This window comes from Herpailurus yagouaroundi, unplaced genomic scaffold (genome assembly GCF_014898765.1).
Source record: "Herpailurus yagouaroundi ecotype Mexico unplaced genomic scaffold, PumYag 28, whole genome shotgun sequence".
In the NCBI taxonomy this organism is placed as follows: domain Eukaryota; kingdom Metazoa; phylum Chordata; class Mammalia; order Carnivora; family Felidae; genus Herpailurus; species Herpailurus yagouaroundi.
The window spans coordinates 44,151,529-44,179,141 of record NW_024412376.1 but is presented as its reverse complement, the minus strand read 5'-3'; the positions used below and the strand labels follow the sequence as shown (position 1 = coordinate 44,179,141).

The following is a 27,613-nucleotide window of genomic DNA, read 5'->3' as shown; positions in this document are numbered from 1 at the left end:
CTAGATAATCATATCTGAATATAGTGATAATTTATGTTCTCTCCAACTTTTATGCCTATGATTCATTTCTCTTAACTAATTGCGTTGACTGTGCCATAATTTTGTTAACTTTTCTTTTAATAGAAAAGCTGGATATTCTTACTTAGAATTATGGCAGATAAATTAACAAGAATTGCTATTGTCAACCATGACAAATGTAAACCTAAGAAATGTCGGCAGGAGTGCAAAAAGAGTTGCCCTGTGGTTCGAATGGGTAAGCAGTTCTTTGGATCATTTAAAGATAAGAAAAAGTTTTAAAAAAATTGACTTCATAGTTCTCTAGGCATGTACTTAGTTTCTTTAAACTGTAAAAATAAGACCAGATTTTGTTCTAAATTTTTTATTGCTTTGTGACTAAACGGTCCTATTTTTGCTAATGGTAGAATAATGTATTACCAGTATTTTTTAAAGTTCATTGGCTATAAAAGCAGAGTTTGTTATTAAGATTCTTACTGTTCTACAAAAATTCTATAATTATTTAAGTCTTGGAGAGAAGACTACCAGTATATTTTGGTTTTGATAGTATTCTCATTTTAAAAAGCAGGAATAAATAGCTTAATAAGAATGACTAATTCATGAGGTTTTACTACATATTTCCAAAATTAATTAATTTTCAAAATTAATTTAAAACAATTCAGAATTATTGGTAGTCTTTGAGGGCTGTGTTATAATTGTTACTTTAACTGTACTAGTGAGGTGTATGTACTCTTGAATCTTAAACTTTAGATGTCATCTATTATAGTCTGCCGTGCTATTTAGAAATTCTGTTATTAATATCTGTAATACCAAGTTTAATTTCTTGTGTATATTGGATGACTACATACCTTTTTGGAGCTTTACTGATTTAGCTAACGTATTACATTCCTTTTCCTGGTGTACTTTGCCATTTCCAAGGTATATTTTGTGAATTAAGTATTCAGGTCATTCAGCTTAAAAATAAAACTGTTTTAGGGGCACCTGACTGATTCAGTCAAAAAAGCATGTGACTCTTGCTCTCAGGGTCCTGAGTTCAAGCCCCATGTTAAGGGTAGAGATTACTTAAATGAATAAATAAACTTTTTAAAAAATAACAAAACTGTTTTAGGAAGCATATTTTCTTCCCCAGTAGTAAATTAATATATATTAATAATTATAATTAATTCCCACATAGCACTGTTTTTTTAGGATATTATCTCAAATGTATTTCTTCCTGTGTTCTTTGTTTTTGAAAATCAGCTTCTGTATGGAGATTTGGAACCAGAATTACCTAAATAACAATGTTCAGAAAATTAGAATGGCAGGGAAAATGACTTCATTCTATCTTTTCTTTTGCCAGGAAAATTATGCATAGAGGTTACACCCCAGAGCAAAATAGCATGGATTTCTGAAACCCTTTGTATTGGTTGTGGTATTTGTATTAAGGTAAGTGATATTTTATTTATCAGATCACATTTGCAAGCTGAAAAAGAAGTCAGAAAATTCTGAATGTGTTATAACTGGTTTTTCTAATTTTTTATTTTTTTAGAGAGAGAGAAAGCACAAGCAGAGAGGGAAGGAAGGAAGGAAGGAAGGAAGGAAGGAAGGAAGGAAGGAAGGAAAGAAAGAGAGAGGGAGAGAGAGAGAGAGAGAGAGAGAGAGAGAGAGAGAGACTGAGACTCTCAAGCAGGCTTCACGCCCAGCACGGAGCTCAACATGGGGCTCAATCCTATGACCCTGGATCATAACCTGAGCCGAAATCAAGAGTCGGACACTCAACCGACTGAGCCACCCAGGCATCCCCATTATAACTATTTTTAAAGAAGCAAAATATAAAGCAGCGAATAAAGAATATAAATTTAGGAGAATGTTATTCTAGCAAAAATCTAATATTGTTGCTTTTTTAATTAATTAAGCCACCCTATGTAAAAGTTATCCTTGCCACACTCAACTTTGGAAAGCCGTTTCCAACCAAAATTAATTTCTTTTTTCATCCTTTTTTTATTTCACCCTTTTATGAGGACATTCTAGAGCATGTCTTTACAAGTACTTTTGGAAACGTAAATACAAAAAGTATGAGTCATGTTACCTGCAGTCTTTTCAAGTCTGTATTTAATTTTAAATAACATCTTTTAAACAGAAACTCACTCAGCCAAAATGTTTTTAATTTAACGCAGTAATTTTTCAAAATACCTCAATTAGTTTTTGTTGCATTGAATGGTTTAGTTAAGGCTTTCAAGTTTAAAATGATAGATTTCCAAACTTAGTTCATAAATAATATTTAAGAACCAGTGCATTATGTTTCTAATTTAGACATTTGTAGATAATTATTTTAAAAAAGGGCTTTTACCAGAGTATGGATACTACCCTCTTACTGATTCTCATAAGGTTTATGTGTATTTTATATTGGTTTCTGAATCTTTAATTAAGTATCCAAAAGAATTTCATTGGTATGAAAGTGTTTTCCCTCGTTTTGAAAATACAAGCAGGAGACATTCCTTCCAGAAAACATTTACTAATCTCTTATGTACCTGTCAGTGTTGGAGGTGCTGGAGATCTGATTTTGAACAATATATTCTACCCTATTTTCTTCTTCACTGATATAAAAAAATGAGATCTCAAATTTTGGGGTATACACTTCAGTGGCTGAAAGGATACTGATATGAGGAATCTGTGGTGGGGATAATAGATACCCTCTGAACACTAAGGTACTTATAGTGCACCGCATACATGAAATAGTATTCTAAACAGATGTTTATATTACTTTACAGCCTATAACCATTTTATGTACATTTGTGGAATAACAGAAAATTCTGTAAATGGAGGTAACTCTATTGGCAGAAAACTATATTGTATACAAAATTAGTAGTTTGGGGGTGCTTGGGTGGCTCAGTCGGTTAAGCGTTCAACTCTTGGTTTCGACTCAGGTCATGATCTCATGGTTCTCGAGTTCAGGCCCCACATTGGGCTCTGCGCTGGCAGTATGGAGCCTGCTTGGGATTCTTTCTCTCTCCCTCTCTCTCTGCCTTTCCCCCACTCGCTCTCAAAATAAATAAACTTAAAAAAAAAAAAAGATTCTCTTTCCTTCTGTCAATGCCCCTCTCTCTTGCTTATACACTCTCTGTCTCTAAATTAAAATAAATATATATATGTATATTTTTTAAAAGAAATAATGGTTTTGGTTAGAAGGTGGTAATTACTTTGTTAGAACATAAGAATTTTTGTTTTTTAATTTTCTGTGTTCTTAAAACTTACTGAGAATTCACTGAAATCGTTACATACAAAGATTTTTAAATTGATCCCCTCAACTCTTTGAACAGTTCTGCTAAACAGATATCTAATCTGAGGTTATATTCTTTGAATGTATCTTTATAGTTGTCTGAGCAATGTTTGTAGTCATATTGATGCTCTTAAATGATCTTCCAGTTCTTGCCATTCTTATTCCTTGGATTTTTATTTGATTGATAATGAACTTCGAGTTTTTCTATAAGTAAACTTTTTTTTAATGTGAATTTACTCAGTTGCAATATAAAGCATCTGTTTCATATGGGATGGTTAAAAACCACAATGGAAAGACATTAATCCTTGCTCTGTGCAGATATTATGCTAGCTGTTGGTGGGATGTAAATAGACTGAAGTAAGTACCATCTGGAAAGGACTTAACCTTAAATCTGACTAAACATTAACCATAAAGACCTTAAAGGACTTTACAAAGTACAAAAAAAAGCATACAAAGACAGGAAGAAGGAGGTAGTGAGAAAGCATCTGTCAACTGAATATGGAATGATATACTCAATAAACATGTTTTATCTTATGTTGCCTCTTAGCCGTATCTAATGTTAAAACACACACACAAATAGCCCTCAATTTTTGTAAGGTTTTTCATTAAGTATTAAAATCTAGAAATATGCCAGTCACTAACGGAGATACAAAATGAGTTAAAATGATTCTTGCCTTCAAGGAATTAAACTTTTATTTTTTAAGTAGATAAGAAAATGAAGCAGTATTTTACATCTTGTGGAAGTCCCACACTTGGGGTTTTTTGTTTGTTTTTTTGTTTGTTTGTGTTTTTTTTGGTAATCTCTACACCCAGTGTGGGGCTTGAACTTAACCCTGAGAACAAGAGCCACATGCTCTTCCGACTGAATTAGTCAGGTACCCCATAATTCCCCCATTTTGAAGATTGTTTATAAAAAATTCTTAATCTATCCGTTTTAGTCATATGTACATTTCTAGAAATTAACATAAAATTCTTTACTTTAAATAACAGAAATGTCCCTTTGGCGCCTTATCAATTGTCAATTTACCAAGCAATTTGGAAAAAGAAACAACACATCGATATTGTGCCAATGCCTTCAAACTTCACAGGTATATTTTCAAGTCAACATTTTTCTACTTTGATCAAGAGTAAAATACATTTGAAATTTTCAGAGAAAGATGAAAATGGGAAGAAGTATTAACCATCCACTAAAGAGAAATGCAAAATTATAATGTATAGAATCGTACTGTATATGTCAGTGTTTCATTCTGGCTAACATTAGAATTACTTGGGTTTTTTTTTTTAAAAAACTAATGCCTAGGTTTCAGCCCAGTTGAATTACATTATATCTCTAGATATTGAATCTAGACCTCAGTAAGTTGAAAAAGCTCCCAAGTGATTCTGATATACAAGTGAGGTTGAGAATTACTATTATTAATAATACTCATATCCCCAAAATAACTTTTAAGGAACTTGTTTTCTATTTTCATTATTTACTAATCTCCTCTACAGAGACTATTACTCTGAACTTAAACATATATTGTTAAATCACAGGAGTGCTTTGAGGTTTTTAATCTGCTAAACACTGTTATTCTGAATCTGAGAGTCTAGATTTAACTAATAGAAAGGTATTTCTCAACCTGCCAGCTTTAAAGAGCCTACTGCAGCAGGGAGAATGAAGTGGAGTATTTCTGGTTGATGTGGCACTATTCTCCTTGTAAGTAAATGGCAGGACAAAAAAAAAAAAAAGACTGTGAGGTTGCACCTGCTATTTAATTTTGTATCAGAGCATTTGGTTATACATTAAAACTGAGCTTTATATGTAAAGGAGAATTACTTTAGAATGGACATGAATGAAAATTGAAAATAAAATTTAGAGTAATATTGGTCATGGATGCATTTCTAACAATTAACAGTTTAAGTTACTTTTGGCTGTTTTTTTTTTTCTAATAGCCAATAATATCTGGCATATATCTCTTAGCTTATTAATGGATGTGTGTGGAGTGCAAGTGCATTAAAATACATGATTATGGTATTATGTAGCTTTTTCTACCTAAATCCTAGTTTTATTTATTTATCCATTTTTGTATACTTAATGACAGGTTGCCTATCCCTCGTCCAGGTGAAGTTTTAGGATTAGTTGGAACTAATGGAATTGGAAAGTCAACTGCTCTAAAAATTTTAGCAGGAAAGCAAAAGCCAAACCTTGGAAAGTATGATGTATGTATACTACTTCATGAAAATGAATACTTAGGTCAGTTTTGTGAGACTTTGAAGGAAAGGATGTAATTTTTTTAATGTTCTTATTTTCAGTATCATTCATTAATGCTGAGAAATAATATATAGATGAAACTCCTTTTTAATTAAGATCTGTTAATGCTACTGATAAATATGAACTTCCTTAAACTGTTAGTGATGTTTTAAAAGCCAGAAGGCTTCTATTTGGATGTACAGTTGACCCTTGAACAATGCGAGGGTTAGGGGTCATGACCCCCCCTCCACACACAGTCGAAAATCTGGTATGACTTTTGACTCCCCAAAACTTAACTGTTAATACCCTTTGGTTGACCAGAAGCCTTACACCAGTAACATAAACAGTTACCTATCTTGTACATGTATTATATACTATAGTCTTAAGGTAAAGCAAGCTGGAGAAAAGATGATGTTATCAATATTAAGTAAGTCATAAGGAAGAGAAAATAGATTTATGGTACTTTATTAGTTATCAAAAAAAATTCACCCATGTTGTTCAGGAGTCAACTGTGTAATAGTCCTCTTTTTTGCATTATTATGTATTATTAAATTCAGATAATTGTATTTCTAGGATCCACCTGATTGGCAAGAAATTTTGACTTACTTCCGTGGATCCGAATTGCAGAATTACTTTACCAAGATTCTAGAAGATGACCTAAAAGCCATTATCAAACCTCAGTATGTAGACCAGATTCCCAAGGCTGCAAAGGTCAGTTGCTCTTTAGGAGGAATTTATGTATTTTAGATATCTGTGGAGGTATAAAATATGTATCAAACTAAACTTACTTTGCTTTGTAACTTTTTAATATTGAAGGAAAATAGTAGTAACTATTTCTGATATATTATGATAGGGGACAGTGGGATCTATTTTGGACCGAAAGGATGAAACAAAGACACAAGCAATTGTATGTCAACAGCTTGGTAAGAGTTTGTTTTGTGTTCATGCTTTAATAGGCCCTGAACTTAACTCATAAAGATAGATACTTATCATATAGATTACTGAAATACAGGGGAAAATCTCTAGGAATTGTTGTATTAACTTTTTACATTAACAGTTTTCAACTGAAATATCATTCATACCCAGAATGATGTGCGATATATACATTTTGCCTAGAAGAGGTAAAAGAAAACTTAACAACATTGAACACAATGCCTCTATATTCTTTGTAGATTTAACCCATCTAAAAGAACGAAATGTTGAAGATCTTTCGGGAGGAGAGTTGCAGAGATTTGCTTGTGCTGTCGTTTGCATACAGAAGGCTGATATGTAGGTTGCTTTGCAAATTTTGTACGCCTTAATCTTTATTTTAGAGTTTTTATTTGTAATACTATTAAGGCATTGCTTTTGAGAGAAGTTAACAGAAATAGTATCTAAAGTTCTGCTTTTGAGCTAAGATGTTGAAACATTTATGCATCCATTGCCATTCCCTGTTATTCCCAAAGGGGGAGAGTAACTCATTTATTTAGATAAGTACTTCACAATTTATGGGTTACAGTGCTGTTTAATATGATCAGTTGCATATTACATAAACTCTGTACATAAAAGGATATTTTTTTAAACTTAAGCTCTCCAACCAGGCCAGCAAGGTTTTTAAATACCTCAAGTAAAACAGGTCTTTTAGATTACCCTAAATCAGGGTGGCATGTCATGTGAGAGAGAAAAGGGAAAAAGGAGTTTCCTTCCTACCTTCTAGTGCCTCTCTTTTCCCAGATATATTGCTCCCACCTTTTTCTACATTCCTACTCTGACATCCAGCGCAGGCTAGCCCTTTTCCACAAAGTGTTCTATAATTCTGTGCGGTGCCCTCCTTTTCAAAAACTCATTTGCTTTAATGCAATGGACTTTAATCAAGAGCAAAGCTGTCTGAATTACTTCAGACTTTATCAGAATATTTTTTCATGAGGCAGTAACACTTTGTACATTAGCTTAATCAGAGAGTCTCTCCCCAGGCTTGATAATGCAGCCCTGCTTTTGCAATTTTTTTTCTTTCTACTTCTGAACAGAATACAAAAGTTCTTACTCTTACGCAGTGGACTCCTCATTGGTGTAAGAGAGTATGGTTGTTGTTAAATCAGAAACTATATTACAGAGCTTTAAAATATCATGTAAGATAGAATTATATCCTATTTGTCTTACAAATCATTGTGTTTGCTTTTCTTTCTCATAGTTTCATGTTTGATGAACCTTCTAGTTACCTAGATGTCAAGCAGCGTTTAAAGGCTGCTATCACTATACGATCTCTCATAAATCCAGATAGGTGAGTATAGATTGGTATGTCTGTCTTATTTTGTTTGGGGAGTTATACAGATTTCTAAAGATTAAACACTGGGGCCATCAATGTCATATGTATGTATGTTTTCTATCAGTTATTTAGAGCCACCACTGGTATTTACCTTCCTCTATCTAGAACAGATGTTCTTTATGCAAGACTTATTTACTACCTGCTATTTAATGCCTGTCTCCACAGAGAGTAGGGATACTTTGGAATGATTTGAAAGTTCTGGCATCTGTGTATGGATTTCTGGGAGGCAGATTCTTAGCTTTTACCAGATTCTCAAATGAATATGTCACTCAAACACAAAATTTACAACATTATAAGGATCACCACAGTAACTCTGGTTATTTAGGGTCTTACTGAACTCTATAGTTCTTAATAACCTGTTAAGTAATCACAGCACCCTGTAGTTATGGGATACTTTTGTAATTTTCAGTTTTTAAATCCATTCTCTCATTTGAGCTTCATAGCAATCTTGTGTGTTAGACTCTTTGGTAGTATTCTCATTTTGTAGATGAGGAAGATTAAGGTCAGATAAGGTAGTTATTTGTTCTATGTTACAAATTTACTACATGGCAAAACTATGGGATTTTTTTCTGTGTAGTATTTTTTGTGCCTCTCATTAATGACTAATTTAATCTCCAGCTATTACAGAATGCAAGAGAAATCCCTAGGGATCAAAAACCAAAGAAAGAACTATAAATTACAAAGAAGAGACTAGAATATGGCTGGAATATGGAATCGAAATTTAGATAATCGGGATAATCTTCTTCACAGTAAGAAAGTAACATAAAAAGAGGGTCTCAGAATCTTTAGTCCTGTCCTATGGTACCTAGCAGAAGCAAATATAAAATCACTTTGCAGGGATATGCCCTCAACCCTGGTCACAGGATTCCTACAAGTAAAGACTCATGAGCTAAAACCCAGGGCTATAAATGATTAAGAGGAAAGCATCTGCAAAGGAGGCAGTAGACACAACAGACAACAGGATTAGACCTTCAAGGAGGTCAGGTGACATTCTCAAACTATAAAATAGTTGTATCTAAAATCCACCCCACAGGTGCCCCCGAGTGGCTCAGTCGGTTAAGTGTCTGAATCTTGATCTCCGCTCAAGTCATAATCTCACAGTTTGTGAGTTTGAGCCCCGTGTCAGGCTTTGCACTGACAGCACGGAGCCTGCTTAGAATTCTCTCTCCTTCTGTCTCTGCCTCTAACCCTCCTCCTGCACGTGCACGCTGTCTCTCACACTCTCAAATAAACTTTAAAAAAAATAATAAAATACAAACATAAAAAAGGATACAAAACCCTAAGAATATGGTACCAGAAAAAGGCAATAGGTAAATGTTCAAAAAACCCAGATTTAGAAATTGAAAGTATAGCTGTGACATAAAAAACTCAATGGACAGAGGCACCTGGCTGGCTCAGTCGGTGGAGCATGCAACTGTATCTCAGGGTTGTAAGTTCCAGCCCCATGTTGGGTGTAGAGATTACTTAAAAAGAAAATCTTTAAAAAATTTTTTCAATGTTTATTTTTGAGACAGAGACAGATTCCAGGGCAGGCTCCAGGCTCTGAGCTGTCAGCAGAGCCCAGTGCGGGGCTCAAACCCACAAATGGTGAGATTGTAAACTGAGCCAAAGTCAGACGCTCAACTCACTGAGCCACCCAGGTGCCCCAAAAATAAAATCTTTAAAAAAAAAAACAACTCACTGGGGCGCCTGGGTGGCTCAGTCATTTGAGCATTGGACTTCAACTGAGGTCACGATCTTGTGGTTTGTGAGTTTGAGCCTTGCATCAGGCTCACTGCTGTCAGTGCAGAGCCCACTTTGGATCCTCTCTGACCCCTCTCTGCCTGCCTCTCCTGCTCTCTGTCTCTCCCCCCACTCATGTGCTTTCTCTCAAAAATGAGTAAACGTTTAAAAAAATACAAAAAAAAAACCCTCACTGCATAGATTAGGTTAGGGGTAACAGAAAAGAGTGTTAGAAACCCAAAAAGTTGATCTGTGCAAATTACCAGAATACAACAGAGAATGAGATTGAACTCAGATTGAGTTCAGAAAGGAGGGTTAGAGAATGGAATGAAAAGGACTGTTTACATATATCTGAATAGGAGTTTGAAAAATGAAGCCATGAAAAAGATCGTGGCTGAGAATTTTTCAGAATTGAAAAATTTGACTCTCTAGATTCAAGAAGCAAATGATCCACATACATACTTTGAAGTGAAACTTAGAATCAGTGATAAAGAGATAATCTAAATTGAGCCAAATAGTAGCTATAATTTTCACATCATACATAGGCCTGGGTATTATGATAGGCTCTTTGAGGAATATAAGAATATAAGATACAGTCCCGGTATTCAAGGATTTATCAATCTGGTAAAGAAAAGAACATACAAGTAGTCAGTAGTTTTCAACCTTAGCCCTTTTATGAAATATTTTTATATTTATTTATTATGAAAGTCATAGCTCATACCTACTTTCACACATAATTTTTTAAAATATCAAATAATGTCCTAACCATAATAAAAAGGAGAACTAAAAAGATAGGTAATTTACAACCAGATGACATGTATCTTAATATACAAATGTTCAGGCAAATCATTACAGTCTTCTATTTTGAGAGGGCAGTAACTGTAATTATAATGTGGATAACATGTCAAAACAAATTAGATTGACAAAGTAAAGAAAATTATTTAGACATTTTCACATTCTTTGGATTCTGAAATTCTGTGATGTGTCAAGGCAGTGTTCAGTCTGTAATGCTATAAAAAGATTGGGTATCCTTTCCTTAAAAAAAAAAAAAAAAAAAAACCAAGAAATAGAGGATGGATTGGAGAAAGGACACTAAGTGCATGAGATTTTTTTAGAATTTGTCCTGTAAGAACATCTTCAGTTAAATTAAAAACCATGTGTAAAAACAAACAAAAAAACCCAACTGTAATCCAAAATTAATTGTAGGAGTTCACAGCATAAATTTCTCATTATGCTACAGATTTGTTTCTTTCCAAACCGTTAGGAAATAGAGTGGCTGGCTCACTTAATTCTTTCTTACATTTTGGACTTCTTCATAAGCTCCACTTAAAAGTAGGGATAGCAGAATGTATGACATGGTTTTTTTCCTTCTTCTCAAAGCAAATTAAAAGCCACTAGATGGGCGCCTGGGTGGCTTAGTCGGTTAAGCATCTGACTCTTGGTTTCAGCTCAGATCTCTCGGGTTTCGGTTTCGTGGGTTCAAGCCCCACAACAGGCTCTGTGCTCTCTCTCTAAATAAACTTAAAAAAAAAATTTTTTTAAAGCCACTAGGTAATACTATGCTGCCTTACATGGTGTCTAGAAGGCTTTAATGTTAAGAAATAGACAGTCCAGATAATGGAACATTGCCAAAAAAACACCAAGGCAGGATGAGTACTGGCTCACTGGGTGATTTGCCATTTTTATTGATGCTTCTTACTACCAATGTGGTAGTAAACATTTGCTCTTAATATTTTCTTTTCATAATTAAACATGCCCCCATTTTCTTTTTCATTCCTCTTACTATCTGATACCTAGATTGCTATGGGAGTTTCCTAAAAAAAAGCCAGTGGTTCTTTCTTCTTGACAGATTAATCTTTCCGAAATGTTTTTTCTTACCGTTCTCTTATTCCAGAACTGTGCTATACCTTCTAGTCATGTTACTGTTTTAATTGAAATTAAAAATTCATTCCTTCAATCAGTCTACCCACATTCCACATGCTGCACATAGAGAATATTTTCATAACCATAGAAAGTTTTACTGGACAATGTTATTTAAGAACCTAACCATTTTGCCCCATTGCCAATTAGCATAAGTCCAAAATCTTCATTACCCAACAACTTTATTAAACATCTCTTTGGTACATAGCACAAGACTAAAAATCATAGAGGTGCTAAAATGTATTATATAGTCTGACTTCACACAATTTAGGGACAAGTTGCCGAGGTCCTCAATAATAAATAAAAATAATAAAAAATAAAAATCCAAATATCAGTTCAGAGTTACAGGGGGTCAAGAGTTGGGGAAAGAAAGCTCATTTGCGTAATATCAAGGGGACCCTACAGAAGGTAGGATTTGTGATGGACCTTAAAGGATTGAGTAAGATTTCAGCAGGTGAGGATTTAGACAGGAGAACATTCAGGAGAAGGAATAACTCTTAGACACACAGAAGTGGAAAAGTGGATTATTCAGGAAACAATGAAAGATCCATTTTTCAGTGTGCCTTATATGTACATGGGGAAAAATAATAGCTGAAGTTTTGGAGAGTTTTGAAACAAAGTCTTAGGACATTAATTTGTTTTATTTGCAACTGAGAGCCATATCTGGGAACCTGAAAAGAGTGAGGTTTGTTAAAAGTTTATAGAAATGTTGAAAGAAATGTGAGAGCCTAAACTAGAATTTAGAAAAAAGAAAAGGATGAAATAAATGCACAAGACATCGTTGAGAAAGAGTTGACAGACTTGACAATTTAAACAGTATATTAGGAATAAGGTTAGTCCTATTTTATGAGAATGATGATTGCATTAATATAAATATGGAGAATTTTTATTTGTACAGGAAACATAAGTTGGAATTTGAAGTGTCTGTAGGACATTGCTTTTTTTAACATTTTGAACTAACTTGAATAGGAATAAAGTGCTGCATAAAAGTGTCATGACCATTATTTGCCTGATAGTTTGTATGCCAGCAATAGTTTTTTCTTACCACTTCAAAAGTCATGTCAGATACTGTCCCACTTACAGAGTGCTCCAGTACACACTAACCTATTTCCTTGGCCTTCACTGGATTTTATATCTAGAGAACATGCGTAGCTGTGTAGTTTTTTTTTTTTTGTTTTTTTCGGGGTTTTTTGGTAATGTTTCATGTCTATTCCTTGTCTTCCCCAGCTAACTTGGAAGTTCTCAGGTTAAGCATTCTGTCATATTCTCTGTATTCCCCTACCACAGCTAACAGATGGGACAGGACAACTGTAAGGGCTTATTAACGTGCAAGATGAATAGCATAATAAACAGTTTAAGCTACATCAGATTTAAATCTATTGTAATTGTGTCTTTGTAAAGTTTATTTAAAAATGTGGGGGTTTTTTGGCAAAACACACTTATTTCATGTCTCCATAGACTGTTTCATACTAACTTTTTTTTTAGTTTAGGAAAACAATTTGAAATAGGAAGACTGATAGAGTCTTATTTAATGTCTTACGGCTTTGGTTTAGTATGGTCTTTACATTTAATTTTTTTAACATATCTGTTTTCCTGGAATTTATACTGTTCTGTGTAAGAGTTTAAATTGTAATTAAATCTAATTTTATTTTATATGTTATGTTACATTTAAAAATAAAAATCTGTATTGACTTGCAGATATATCATTGTGGTGGAGCATGATCTAAGTGTATTAGACTATCTCTCTGACTTCATCTGCTGTTTATATGGCGTACCAAGTGCTTACGGTGTTGTCACTATGCCTTTTAGTGTAAGAGAAGGTAACTTGAAAAACTATTTCCACAATGCTGTATTATTTCACTCTAATGCTTAGAAAATGTATTGTTGATATTCAGCAGTTACATGTTGCTCTAATATTTATCCAAAACTCCAGTCTTAATGGAAGTTAATCACTCAACAATGTATATATAAGGTTATGTACATTGTTTGTTATTCAAAACTTTCTTTTTGGAGAATTTTCTATTGCAATGGGTAGAAATGCTGTATCAGTTTCACTGTTTGCTATCTTAAAAGTTGTTTATTATATTTTGGCTTCTACAACTTCTAGTATTTATCATCTTCAGCTTTATCTTTGAAAGGCCAGAACCAGTAGTGAAACTCTTAATTAGTGCTCATCTTGTTCCCATTTTTCAAATTTTTCTATAATCTGTGTCTTAAGTTTGTAGAACTTAAGACTGTCTAGAGAAGTCTAATAAGATAGTGTATTAAATTAAAACAAGATAGTGTCATATAGTTTAATGAGTAACTAGAAGTCTAATAAAATAGCCTAATAAGCCTATTTTCATTTATTCCTTCTACTGTCAGGAAAGAGGGACTCTCTGGTGTCTCTTTTCCATGTCTCTTCTCCACCTAAGCAAGTTAGGCAAAACTAAAAACTAACCTACTACTAAGTGGCTCCTGAAACAAATATCAGTGCATTCTCCACCTGGTATGCCTTTTTCTTTTTAATTTCTTTGCCATTTCCTACCACTGATTTCTTTCTCCTCTTTTCTTTATATTTCATCTTTTCAGCTGTGCCTTCAACTGACAAAAAGACTACCTAGTTCATAGTTTGAAAAAATTCCTATTTTATAAGAATAATTATTCATGTAGTCTTGTATGTAAATGCCTAGGTTAGGCAGGCTCCTTTTTAAAACAATCTCTTCAAGAATAATTTTTGAGATACGTAAGTACTTATCTGCTTGTACCTTTGAGGTAAACAGATGCATATGTTCAGGAAAAAATTTGTGAGATTGCTTAATTTTCTTTCCAATAGTCTTAAGAGATGATATCAGAAAGTTATTAATTTTTTACTCTCCTCAATTAGCAAGTATTTATTATCTATTCTATACCTTGTAATAGGTCCAGAATTGCATTGATAATGAGGTAGGTTCCTGGCATTCACTTGTCACAATTGTAGTTATAAATGCCTTGTCTAAAAGCTATGCCATTTTTTTTTTTTTTTTTAAGTTGTTTGTTTTGTTTTCAGAGAGAGCGAGCCAGGCAGGGGCAGAGAGAGAGGGAGAGACAGAATCCCAAGCAGGCTCCGCACTGTCAGTACAGAGCCAGATGCCGGGCTCGATCTCACAAACCATGAGATCATGACCTGAGCCAAAACCAAGAGTCGGATGCTTAACTGACTGAGCCACCCAGGTGCCCCTAAAAGCTATTCCATTTAAGAAATGGTTCCTGTTGAAGCTTTTAATGTGCCTCGTTTGTTAAAACAATTCTAGTAAACTTTCCTTCTTTCTGCTTTCTTTTAATATACTGAAATTAATGTCATACATAACGTAAAAGCTCTCTTTGAGCTCTAAAGACAGTTATAGCTTAGACTCAGTTTTAGATTGACAAGTTTTACAGTAGAAATGGAAAGGCTGGTTTTTTAATGTCTCTTTGCACACAATTTTCTGAGTCTTCATTTCCTTACCTGATAAATTAGGCATTTGGAATCAGTGGCTACTAAGGTTTCCGTCAAGTCTATGTTCCCTTCTAACTTTTGGTTTTAATTTTTTTAACCTCACATTTATAATTTTTAAAGAGTTTTATGATCAAAAAATACTAATTTTGGCAGGATGAATTTATTCTTTCAGCAAATATTGAACACCTGTGTTCTAGGCAGAGGCTGTAGTCCCCCAGATAGGGCTCTGAGTTCCAGATGAGATGAATAACATCCTCAAGCTTTCTTTCGAGACCTTCCAGACTTGAGCTACTGTCTTTCTTTTATCTTAAATATAGGAATCACTGAAAATAGATCTTTGCATTTTTCCCATGTAATCCACTTTTTCATTTCTGTGTCTGCCATTGCACATCTTCACAGTTTTAATATGGAGGGATTCTCGTGCGTAATATGTTAGTTTTCTTTCAGTCACTAAAAAATGTTTAGATAATGGTGTATATTTTTGTACAGTGAAGCCAAAAAAATGTTAAATGAAGTTCATTATAAATGTGTTGCAAACCTGTAAAATTAATCTGAAAACATGCAGTATTTTAGAACTTCAGCTTATGGTATCTAGATCTCATGTGAAAATGCATATTCATAACTTGTTTATTTAAAAAATTATTCTCCAGACTGTATTATTTTATGTCAGTCTATGAAAATACTCCCATTTTTTACTTGTCATTTTTTGAGAAAAATCACAAGTTTTGATTTAAAAAAAACAGAAACGGCACCATATTCTTTTGCACAAAACCTGATGGGGAAGAAAATCTTATATAAAAATCACATCATTAGTGAAAAGATATTCTTTGTACATATATGCTTAAGTTTTTTAAACTTGTATCAAATACATAAGACACCCTGTTGTCACTGCATGTTACCACAAATTCACAGATATTTGAAATCTGTGCTTAGATTGCTCCCAGGAGAGCCTAGGATTTTGGGTTTTATATGATAATTTCTTGCTGTGGAAAAGATTACTCTTTAAATGACCTTCACTAATCTTTTGTCAATGACTTTCCAACAGGCATAAACATTTTTTTGGATGGCTACGTTCCAACAGAAAACTTGAGATTCAGAGATGCATCACTTGTTTTTAAAGTGGCTGAGACAGCAAATGAAGAAGAAGTTAAAAAGATGTGTATGTATAAATATCCTGGAATGAAGAAGAAAATGGGAGAGTTTGAGCTAGCAATTGTAGCTGGAGAGTTTACAGATTCTGAAATCATGGTGATGCTGGGGGAGAATGGTAAGTTTTCCTTATGTTGTGATATTTGGAAGTCTGTTCTGTTTATCCAGTTACTTTGTTTCAGCTACTCCATGAAAAATTTTGACTCAGTTGTAAGTGGGAGCTAGACTGAATCCATACATTTCTCAGTGTAGTTCACATTTTATAACATTGTATGATTTAATGTCATTGCCACCCAGTCAAGTTTATATTTCATATATTTTGTTCCATAACTTTTAGTGAAAATAAGATACTTTTCCAAGCTAGTTTTTCTGTGTATAAATTATTAGGGGATTTATTCATCTTAGAAACAGATGAGGAAGGAAAGGATAAAATAATAAGGTAATTCAGAAGGAATCTAGTTTAAGATTTTTTCTTGAATTCCTCCATTTGAGCTTTTATTATTTTAAATTCAGGCTAGCCTACCTTTGTAAATAGTTGTTATTACCTGAATTTTCAATTTTAGAATACTGTCATATAGGGCTATGAGTTGAATTCGAGTACCAAATGTCTGGTATTGCTTTCAAGATTGAAAAAAAAAGATTTGAATTGTATACTTATAGCTTGTAAGTCTATAGAAGAGAAGTTTTCTACGACGATTTTGCCATGTATTTCAGTCTTTAGGTAATGGAAGAATTTTGAACCGGGTTGCGTTTTATGCAAATGGACTTTCACATGATGGTAGCAATCATAACAATATTACATTCCTTAACAATAAATTGTATTGGTATTTAAGCTAAAAAAGTCTTTTAAAAAGTAGCCCAAAACTTGTAATGGTTACTAATAAGATTTATTAGTCTATATTCCTCTAATTAGTTTCGAATGATACTTCAGAAGCATATCATGAAAGTTTCAAGTATTTTTGTTTAGGCTTCAGAATTGAGTAGTGTCAGTGTATACCTTTAAAACTAATTTCTCAATTAAAATCCAGTAGTGTACATAATGTTTTACTTTAAGTAAACATGAAGCATCTTACAAGTCTGTTTGTTATGTATATTGTGTTGGCAGGTACTGGTAAAACCACATTTATCAGAATGCTTGCTGGAAGACTTAAGCCTGATGAAGGAGGTACTGTTGCATCGTTGTGTTTTTACTCTTTCCCACATAGGAAACTTTGAAGATATGGGTAATTTTCAGTGTCTTCTTTATTTGCATTATTTTGCAGGAGAAGTACCAGTTCTCAATGTCAGTTATAAGCCACAGAAAATCAGTCCCAAATCAACTGTGAGTTATTATTCTGTTATTTGGTTATTAAAGGAAAGTTTATGCACACACACACACCTATAGCTTTAATCTTTCACTGTATCAAAATTCTTCTCCAAATTTCTGTGTTTTACCAAAAATGGCTAAAGAAAGAATTAAGACATAAGTGGTTGATTCATTTCCACATAACACTAGCAAGAAAATAAAAGGCCACCTACAAGATGGGTGAATACATTTGCAAATCATTTATCTAATAATACTCATATCCAGACTCATATCCAGAATATACATAAAGAACTGTTACAACTCAGTTTAAAAACAGACAAAGGATTTGAATAGACTTTTTTTTTTTTTTTTTTAAAGTAGGCTCCACGCCCAGCATGAAGCCAGTGCAGTCAATCCTAAAATCAATCCCTGAGCTGAGATCAATCCCTGAGCTGAGATCAAAAGTCAAATGCTTGGTGGGGCACCTGGGTGGCTCAGTTGGATGAGTGTCCGACTTCGGCTCAGGTCATGATCTCATGCTTTGTGGGTTCGAGCCCTGCATCAGGTTCTGTGCCACCAGCTTAGAGCCTGGAGCCAGTTTCGGATCCTGTGTCTCCCTCTCTCTCTGCCTCTCCCTCACTCGCCCTCTGTCTCAAAAGTAAATAAACATTTAAAAAAACAAAGAGTTAAACGCTTGGGGCGCCCAGATGGCTCAGTTGGTTGAGTATCCAACTCTTGATTTCAGCTCAAGTCATTATCCCAGGGTCGTGGGATCGAGCCCTGTGTCAGCTCTGCACTGAGTATGGAACATGCTTAAGATTCTGTCTCTCTCTCCTCCTGTCCCTCTCTCTCTCAAAAAAAAAAAAAAAAAAAAAGTCAACCGACTGAGCCACCCAGGCACCCCTGAATAGACATTTTTTCAAAGAAAATATTCAAATGCCCAAATAAGCACCTGAAAAGATGCTCAGTACCATTAGTCATTAGGGAAATGCAAATCAAAACTACAGTGAGATATTGCACACCCACTAGGATGACTTAAAAAGACAGTAACAAGTTTTGGTGAAGATGTGGAGAAATTGGAACCCCATACATTGCTGATGGGAATGTAAAGTGGTAGAGCCACTTTAAAAAAAAAAACACCTGGCAGTTCTTAGGATTTTTTTGTTTGTTTTTAGTTCTTACGATTAAACATAGTTACATACGAACCAACATTTCCACTCCTAAATACATACCCAGGAGAAATGAAGACCTATCTCAACACAAAAATTTGCACACAAATGTATTCATAATAGCCAAAAAGTGGAAAACAACCACAATGTCCATCAATTGTAAATGGATAAACACAATGTGCTATATCCATGAAATTGAATGTTATTTGATCATAAAAAAAAAAAATACTGATAAATTTTAAAATATGAACCTTGAAAACAAAGTTAACCTTTGGTTCTGCAAGTATTGTAGTGAACTTCTTAACTATGGTATTTGCACTCAGGACCTCAGCCTTCACTTTGTTAGGCCTATTTGAGATTGCTTAGATTTACACTAAAAGTTTTATCATTGGGGGCACCTGGGTAGCTTAGTCCAACTCTTGATTTTGGCTCAGGTCATGTCTCACGGTTCGTGAGTTTGAGCCCCACGTTGGGCTCCACACTGACAATACAGAGCTTGCTTGGGATTCTCTCTCCCTTTCTCTCTGCCCCTCCCCTGCTCACACTCACGCTCTCAAAAATAAATACTTAAAAAAATTTTTATCGTTGGTACTTTGTATAAGCTTAGCTTTTAAGTTCTCAGACTCGGCCCTCTCCTAAAATGACAAGCACATGACATCTTTAGAAATCATCCCTATTATGCATTTTGTCCTATCTTGCTGATTGCCTAAGGGTACTTGATACCCACACTGACCTTGAGCATTATTCCTATTCTCAAATGATTTCTTAAACTTTTTCTTTTTTTTACTATTTATTTATTTAGAGATCAAGAGCAAGCAGGGGAGGGGCAAAGAGGGAGACAGAGAATCCCAACGGAGCCTGACCACAGGGCTGAAACCCTCGAACCGTGAGATCATAACCTGAGCCGAAAACCAAGAGTCAGACGTTTACCTGACTGGGACACCCAGGCGCCCTATCAAATGATTTCTTTCTTGAAACAGTCATTGTTTACTACTCTAAGATTTTAAGATTGTTTTTACTTGTTGGACATGATGGGTTTCTAATAATTTTAGGACATGCCATAGACGATGGAGAAGCATAATACTATCATATCTGTGGGTGGTAAATTGATATACTTTTGCTCTGGAGCTTAACTTGGTGAAGATACATAGAGGAGTTCTGTACTGAAAATTCCAATACTTTTTTCACTAAAAACAGGGAAGTGTTCGACAGTTACTACATGAAAAAATAAGAGATGCATACACTCATCCACAGTTTGTGACTGATGTGATGAAGCCTCTGCAAATTGAAAACATCATCGATCAAGAAGTATGTATTTTGGTTCTTGTTATGTTATTATTTTAAGCTTTGGGTGTCTCTGTGTGGTTTGCTAAACTTTTTTTTCTCCAAATAGGTACAGACGTTATCTGGTGGTGAACTGCAGCGAGTAGCTTTAGCTCTTTGTTTGGGCAAACCGGCTGATGTCTATTTAATTGATGAACCATCTGCATATTTGGATTCTGAGCAAAGATTGATGGCAGCTCGAGTTGTCAAACGGTAATGTCCTGCCACTAAGAGTATTACTTTTAGTTAATGTGCACTGGCATACAACGGTGCTTAATACACATTTGAATATTTGATCATGTAAAACTGGAAACATGTTCAAAATCATGTATTTTAGTTTCATACTCCATGCTAAGAAGACAGCCTTTGTTGTGGAACATGACTTCATTATGGCCACCTATCTAGCAGATCGAGTCATCGTCTTTGATGGTATTCCATCTAAGAACACCGTCGCAAACAGGTACAACTGTTTTCTGAAATATTCAAGCCTAATTATAAGTTCTGTTAGAAAAGTATTATTCAGAATTTTCCAAGAAGCTTATAAACATTAATCATACCATTTTAATTTTTAAAGAAGTAGCCAGAAATTCTAAGAATGATTCTGTGACTCCCAGGATTATTCATATTGAATACTGGATGGAAGTGTTCAGACTAATATAGTTCAGTTTATTCCTGACCCTAGGGAATAAGCATGCAGAGCTCTGGGCTGCTCAGCTTTTCTTGAAAGTTAACTTTTGTCTGCTTCATTATTTGGATTTTCAAAACATACTAGGATTTTGATTTTGCAGGTAATTCCCTGAAAACCATAGATGTTTTTGCATGCAGCAGTTAAGGAAACAAGGTTATATGATTTGCCCAACTTACACTGCTAGTGGTAATGCTCATAGTGGACCCCAAATATCTGGTATTGATCTATAGCAGGGTCAAAATGATTGTACCTTTTCTCCTTATTTTCTCTAATTTTTCCTTATTGGCCTGATTTAGAGCTCTTGTAATTTAGAGAAGTCTCACATTGAAATCAGTTTATGAGGAATGTCTTAGTGCTAAAACCCTCTGTTAAGTTGAACCGTATGAAATTACTGACATTCAGCCATTTTTTACCTATAAAAAGAGCAATTTCGTGTGATTCCATTATGTTCTCTGATTTTAGGGAGGAAAGGAGTTGCTATTTGAATAAAAGTACTTTACTGAGCTTCTTCCCAGAATTTCTTTTCATTTTAATTTGTTCATCAATTGGGAATTCCATATTTCTTTGACAGGGCAATTTCATAGACTCTGTAAAGCTTATTTAAATAACCATCATCTGTATTTACAAAAAATGCTTATTAAAGTGTTTCACAAGTATGATGTAATTTAGTGTGATTTAAGAACGAATTTGGGTAAAAAAAGATGAATGATGCATAGAAATGGAAAAAGGAGGTACAAGTAAAATCCCTTGTGCTGTACATACTCCCTCCAGTGCCAGATTTCTGATGTGAACTTTACCTTTTCTGTTAAATTCTCTTATCTCCTATAAATGTCAGATTTGAAATTCTGTAATCTCCTAATTAATGATCTTTTGTTTTTCTATAGTAGTAACTTCCATCTTAAATGTTTCTTTTTCCAGATTAGAAACACCGGTCAAACTGGGTCTGTTTTGCACAAAATATTATAGCCAAACTAAGTACTCCAAGGAAAGACACTTCTGAACATAGAATTAATTTATAATATGCTATAATTATATACTATTATCCAGATATGATTAAGGAATTAAAACAGTGATGCTTAATATTAATACTCTTCAATCCCAAAAAGTAGTTAACTTTGGTGGGATGAATTTTAATCACAGTTGATCTTATTTTTCCTCTAGTCCTCAAACTCTTTTGGCTGGCATGAATAAATTTTTGTCTCAGCTTGAAATTACATTCAGAAGAGATCCAAACAACTATAGGCCAAGAATAAACAAACTCAATTCAATTAAGGTATGTAGAAAAACTATCTTAAATCGTGGTTAATTTCTCATTATAAATCATTGAAAGGCATGTTTCAAATTGGAAGACTTTCATGAAAAATTTTGTCATTTCATTAATTCTGATTCATATTTTTCTCATTTAATAGTCTGGTAGGCAGTAATTCTGATATAGTTGCTATTGCTACATGGACTCATACCTGTTATCTCGAGTTGTGCCCACTGTTGTACTGCCTGTGTTGCCTTTTTAATATCTTCAGAAATATTACACTAATTCACTGTTGATACAGAGTTTTTACAAATGACCGGTTTCTCTTATTTTTCAAGAGCACGAGAGCAACACCTGATTAAAATATTTTAAGAATCCAAGCAAACGTCTTCAATGAGCATAAAATTCTACACAGTGGAAAAACATTTTGTCAGTTTAATTGGCAGCGTTTTCCATTAGTGTACATAAAATAATTGATTATGCTCCTTATAGTTGATGTAGACTATGAAACGTGTTTTTTTTTTTTTTAGAAGATAATAATTACTTGCTCACTTGGGGAAAAAAGCAAATGACTTCTAAAAAAGCATTTCTGTGTTTTTAAATACCTCCTGCAGTGCCTGCTTAAAATGCTGCTTATGCTTCATGGCCCTCTAGCCCTTGTTTTTAATACTACCATTTACTAGATTTTATTATTTTCATATTTGTACTGTAGCTTTTCCACTAAAGTGTATGACTTCTTGGAAAGCAGAGACAAAGCCAACATATACATTCTGTATTCCTAAAGAGCTAACAGTGTCTTAATGCCTTAGGCTTCACTGTGTATTTTGTTTGGTATGCTTTATCTTACTCTCTAGCCAAGATAAGGAAATTACAATTACAGTTTTAAGCCAGTTTGTAAACTGAACTGGGAAAAAAATAGTTCTATATGAGTTCTGTGTAATAGGCAGTTCTCAAACTAGACAATGTTACCTTTTGGACTGGGAGTTTAAAGTCAGAATGATAAAAGTGGAATTCAAGAGTTCAGCTGGAAATAGTATTTTATAAAGCAGAATTTTACATGCATACGTAAGGCATGTTCTATGAAGAGGCTTTGCTTGAGGATGGACCAAGGGAAGTGTTCTGGTTGTAGGGATGACTAGCAGTAGTAGTAATCCTGCCTTTGATTTAGTGGACCCACAAATGTCCAGAAGCAGACAGTGCGTGCAGAGGAGGTTGTATAGACACTTGTAAACACTGCTAAACAAGACTGGGTGAAAGACTACCCCCCCTACGTATAGGAGAATGGTGTTGATTTTTGTTGCTTCTGTTTCATTTTTAGGATGTAGAACAAAAGAAGAGTGGAAACTACTTTTTCTTGGATGACTAGACTGAATCTGAGAATGTTGAGAAGCCATTTCTTAAAAGAAACATTTATTGGGAATTTTGTCATATAAAACTTGAATCAGGTTTTTAATGCCCCACATACTCTGGAGCTTGAAGTATAATTTACTTAATGTAACATCAAAAGCCAGTTGTGTTGTAAATTAGTACGAACACAGAAAATGCCAATTTTCTGTTCTTGATAAGGCCCTTTTTGTATATAACATTCTAAAATGAAGACATTTCAAGCTATACAAATTACCTCCCAAGTTTTCATGATGTATGGGAAGATTTCAGTAGGTGTTATCATATTCGTGTACCAAATGCTGACCAGTGTTGCTCCCTTTTAAAAATCTTGAAAAAGCTTTCCGTACTTCTAGTTTACCAAATATGCCAGTATAATGAAACTGCCCTTATTTTAAAAGCCGAAGACTCCACTAATGAAATTTGATAAATAAACATCAGGATTATATTTGTTACTTGTTTTCAGTCTTTGCAAGTGTGTTTAGACTTTCAAAGTAAAATTACTACAAAACCCCACTGTTGGAAAATGGCCATGTTCCCAACTTAGCATTGTTTACAGCATTGTTTTCGGTGTGTTTTAGTATCAAAAATCATTTCCACACACCACCCCCATCTGCCAGAAAAAAATCCTAACTTTCCTCTGAGTTACTCAGTTTCAGCATTCCGTAAGATTCTATAATTCTCCCAAGTAATGTCATTCTTCAGACATTTGTGTAATCATTGATCAAAATTTAGGAAAAGCATTTTAAAGAATATTTGCTTCCTTCAAAATATTTAGAGTTGATGCCTAAGCATCTGTGTAATTTAAACTTCCACAGGTTTCTGATGGGCAGCCAAGGACAACATTACAGGCGACATTAATGCAAACGAGTCCCCAGATAGCATTGTAAAATATCTCTTGGTACCAAATATACTCATCTCCACGTTTGGATCTAGAGGACATTAATTACATCTGTTTGACTTTCGAGTTTTGGATAGTATGTAGCAAGAGCTCTAAAAACTTACTGCATCTCAAGTTCCTGAGTTTGAACAGTGGGATGTGGTGTGAAACCACTCTCAATTACACTTCTAGTGCACTGAACTAGAACTTATACTACAAGTGAGGAAAAGAGTTTACTGAAATGAATTAATGGGGCAGGTAAAATAGGAAAATTAGAAATTACTGAACAAACTTTTAGAGCTCCTTAAAACCATAGAAGCGTTAATTAACATGCAGACAATGAATAGAGAATGTGATTTAACTGGTCCCCTTTAGGCCTTTTAAAAATTTATGAGTAATCCATAAATACAGGTTTGTTGTGAAAAATTCAAACCTACTGAAATACATGTTAATAAAATGTCCTCTCCTCACATTACCCTCCCAGAGGTTACCAGTGTTTGCATTTAATAATATATATCCTTTTATGCTTTTTCTGTGCACTTAGCTAAGTGTGAATATGTAAAGGGTTTGTTTTGTACATAAATGGGATTATACTAAAGTAGTGCCTATTTTTAAGGATAGGTTAAATTTGTGAATGATTATTTCAAGTATATTGAATAAAATAAGACAAAAGCTGTTTTTACTTACTGATTCCGTATTCTGTCCTAAAGAAAACACTTGTGGTAAAATAAGCACAGTTCTTTCTACGTATTGCTGACGACAGAATATGTATTAACTGTAATATTGTTTGTGTAAATGAAATTTTTAAAATACGGATTTAGACGTTAAACTTTTATATAGCAATAGAAAAGATCTTACAGTTGCTAACAAAAGTTTTTCTATAAAAACCAACTCAAATACACTACCAATGCAGATGTTAGCTATTAAATTTGGACATTGGAAAATCTCTCTAAATGGTGCAACAGTTCATAAATACACCATTTATTGAAAATATATAAAATATTAAAATGCCAAAAGGATACTCAAGGCAGTAAGCCTTTGGGAATGCGAACTTGGCTAAATAACAGGCAAAGGAAAGGGGATATATACACATATGGCCATTACCTTTTGAACTTCATATACTGTATCAACTGTTTAGAGATCATTTAAGTTTTTAAACCTTCAATAAAGAGAGAATCTGTATTATGTTCAACCAGTGTACAGCAGTATTAACAAAAGCAGTGTATTTATGCAATTTAGGTTTACCTGATATTAGACCATAGCATCTTGAAACCCAGTCCCGAATCTCTTGCTTATAATTGCGTAGTTTGACATCTGGCATGTAGTTTGCCTTCTACATCGTGGCCAGAGATAAACAACTCAGTTTATAATTTCATCCATATCCATTAACATTGAGATACATTTATGTCAAGCTCACAACCCAGTGTTTGGTGAATGCACACTCTGGTTCAGAAGAGAAACCATTCTGGGTTGGAGAGTCAGGGCTAAATGAAGGAGGTAGCTCCCAGAAAAAGTAACATCTACAATGACAAATGATAAATAATGCGAAGCAGAACGTCAGGTGAGACAGAAATCAGCATGGGCATGAAGAAATGAGAGGAAAGGATGAATACAGGCAGGTTTAGTGGGTTCTCATCGCCTTCATTACAGGTTTTTACGTGCTCGTTAGGGATTGAGGAGATAAAGCAAATACCAGTTAAGGCAGCAGCTAGAATTACCAAGACAGCAGTTCTTCAACAGCTTTTAGTTTTTATTCTGTCGTCTTTCAGTATTTTGGAACCACTTAGATCCTGTCCACTTAACTGTTTCTGCTACCTCTTACTCTTGATGGGATTATTTCCTTGCCTTTTGGTTAATGAATTGATGTTGTGGTATTTTATCTGTGAAAATCCCAAGGTTTAGTGCGCTAAACACTCCCCTTTTCCTTCCCAACCTTGTACTCACCAGCACCTCCTTCCTTGCAGTTTCATAGGGTAGTATGTACCCAGCACCGGACAGTGGGTCATAAATGAGCAAAGACAATCATGACAAGTCCTTCTTCATTTTCCTAGTCTCTCTTAGAGCTAGGCATGGCCATGTTGACCCAGTTCTAGCCAGTAAGTTCAAAGTAGAAGTCTCTTGGAGTGTTTCTGGAAGCCCTCTTGACTTCTTGAGAAAAGGAGATACTTATCTGGTAATACTTCTTGTGGATTTGTTACCATAAAGTGGCATAGGGAAATGCCAAGAAAGCCACAAGGATGCTAGTCTTCACATTAAAACTGTACAACTGCCACCTACCACTTCCCTCATTTCTCATGAAAGGGAAATAAAACTTTATTTAAGCAGTTAAGTCCAAACAACCTTCCTGTTAAAGTAACTTTGCCTCCTTGGCTGAGGTCTGTCTCATGGAAGGCTCTGCATTCATTTCTGGCTAGGCGACCCACATATATTACCAGCTAGAAACTACTTTTCATCTTAGCTTGCCAACACATTCTGTGTTTGGGGCTTTTAGGTTTATCTTACTTTAGGATTGCCTTTTTTGCTGGGGTGCTCCTGGCTTTAATGCAAATGTTAGTTCCAGTTCCCAACCCTGCACGTGCCCCAGTCTCTCCCGTATCTACACAGTTCACAGCTAATGAAACTGTCAGCCACGTCCATCCATCCCTTTTCATGGAATGCAGGCTTAGTGTCACTTTATGTCCATACCTTGGGTTTCTGGCCTCCACTTTTGGCCCCTACTTTGTGAATATACCCTATATAATTCTATATACCCTATAAAAGTATACATAATTCAAATACTTTTAACTAACTTCTGGTCTAGGAAGTAATACACAGGAAACATTCAACAAGCTACATAGTCATAGTAACAGGTACATACACAGGTAGGTACATACATACAGCAGTTAGTCTGGTTTTCTACTCCATCTGAAGGTGGTTAGCCTAAAGCCAAGGTTTTCATTTAAAAGAAAAAAATTAGTACCCAGAATTTTTATTGTGAACAGTTAAGTAAAATATTCAAAGAGATAGGAGGCCATGAGAATCACACTGTTCATCTTCTGTATTTGCATCTTTTGATCTCGATATTTTTTCTGAATGTGAAAACTGAAATCTAGTTACAGAAGTATTATGTACATAAAAAGGATGGACTTTGAAGCTCCAACTTCTCTAATGAACAATCTAAAAGCCTCTTAACATGTTTACAACCAGTGTCTGTAGCTTTACACGTGAAGAGCTTATAAATTTAAGGCTTAGGAAAGGAAGCTGTTTACTTCTTTTGTAGTTTACTTTCTCATACTATTCCCCAAACATGGACCCAACAGCCAAATTAAGCAAAAATACAACAAAATACTCAAAAGTGAAAAGTCCTTTTAATTATAGACAACTTAATAAAAGAAACTGTATAGAACACTTCTGGTCACCTGCTGCCACCTTTTTATCCATCCACTTCAAGTGACCAAATTCAGAAAGTGCCCCACCCAACACCGAGTAACACCCTTCTTGCTTTCCTCATGCTCCAGCATGCCACTCAAGTCTATGGCACTCACTCAGCTAACAGATAAATGCTTCCCTTTGTTTCTCCTTCTCTCCCTCCATTCCAAG

The 27,613-nt window shown here is 34.6% G+C and overlaps 1 protein-coding gene across 1 annotated transcript in view; it reads left to right on the top strand.

Moving 5' to 3' along the window:
* Positions 1 to 25,223, top strand: part of ABCE1 (ATP binding cassette subfamily E member 1) — a 31,616-nt gene extending 6,393 nt beyond the window's left edge. The window contains exons 2-18 of the mRNA XM_040473078.1: positions 124 to 253; positions 1,355 to 1,440; positions 4,265 to 4,362; positions 5,356 to 5,473; positions 6,078 to 6,215; positions 6,358 to 6,427; positions 6,677 to 6,773; positions 7,675 to 7,764; positions 13,150 to 13,271; positions 15,954 to 16,175; positions 17,163 to 17,222; positions 17,320 to 17,378; positions 19,709 to 19,819; positions 19,905 to 20,047; positions 20,172 to 20,294; positions 21,684 to 21,795; positions 23,090 to 25,223. Of these exons, the coding sequence (XP_040329012.1) occupies positions 151 to 253; positions 1,355 to 1,440; positions 4,265 to 4,362; positions 5,356 to 5,473; positions 6,078 to 6,215; positions 6,358 to 6,427; positions 6,677 to 6,773; positions 7,675 to 7,764; positions 13,150 to 13,271; positions 15,954 to 16,175; positions 17,163 to 17,222; positions 17,320 to 17,378; positions 19,709 to 19,819; positions 19,905 to 20,047; positions 20,172 to 20,294; positions 21,684 to 21,795; positions 23,090 to 23,137 (1,800 nt within the window). The 5' untranslated portion in view covers positions 124 to 150 and the 3' untranslated portion in view covers positions 23,138 to 25,223. The remainder of the gene's footprint in view (positions 1 to 123; positions 254 to 1,354; positions 1,441 to 4,264; positions 4,363 to 5,355; positions 5,474 to 6,077; positions 6,216 to 6,357; positions 6,428 to 6,676; positions 6,774 to 7,674; positions 7,765 to 13,149; positions 13,272 to 15,953; positions 16,176 to 17,162; positions 17,223 to 17,319; positions 17,379 to 19,708; positions 19,820 to 19,904; positions 20,048 to 20,171; positions 20,295 to 21,683; positions 21,796 to 23,089) is intronic.
* Positions 25,224 to 27,613: the final 2,390 nt, after the last annotated feature.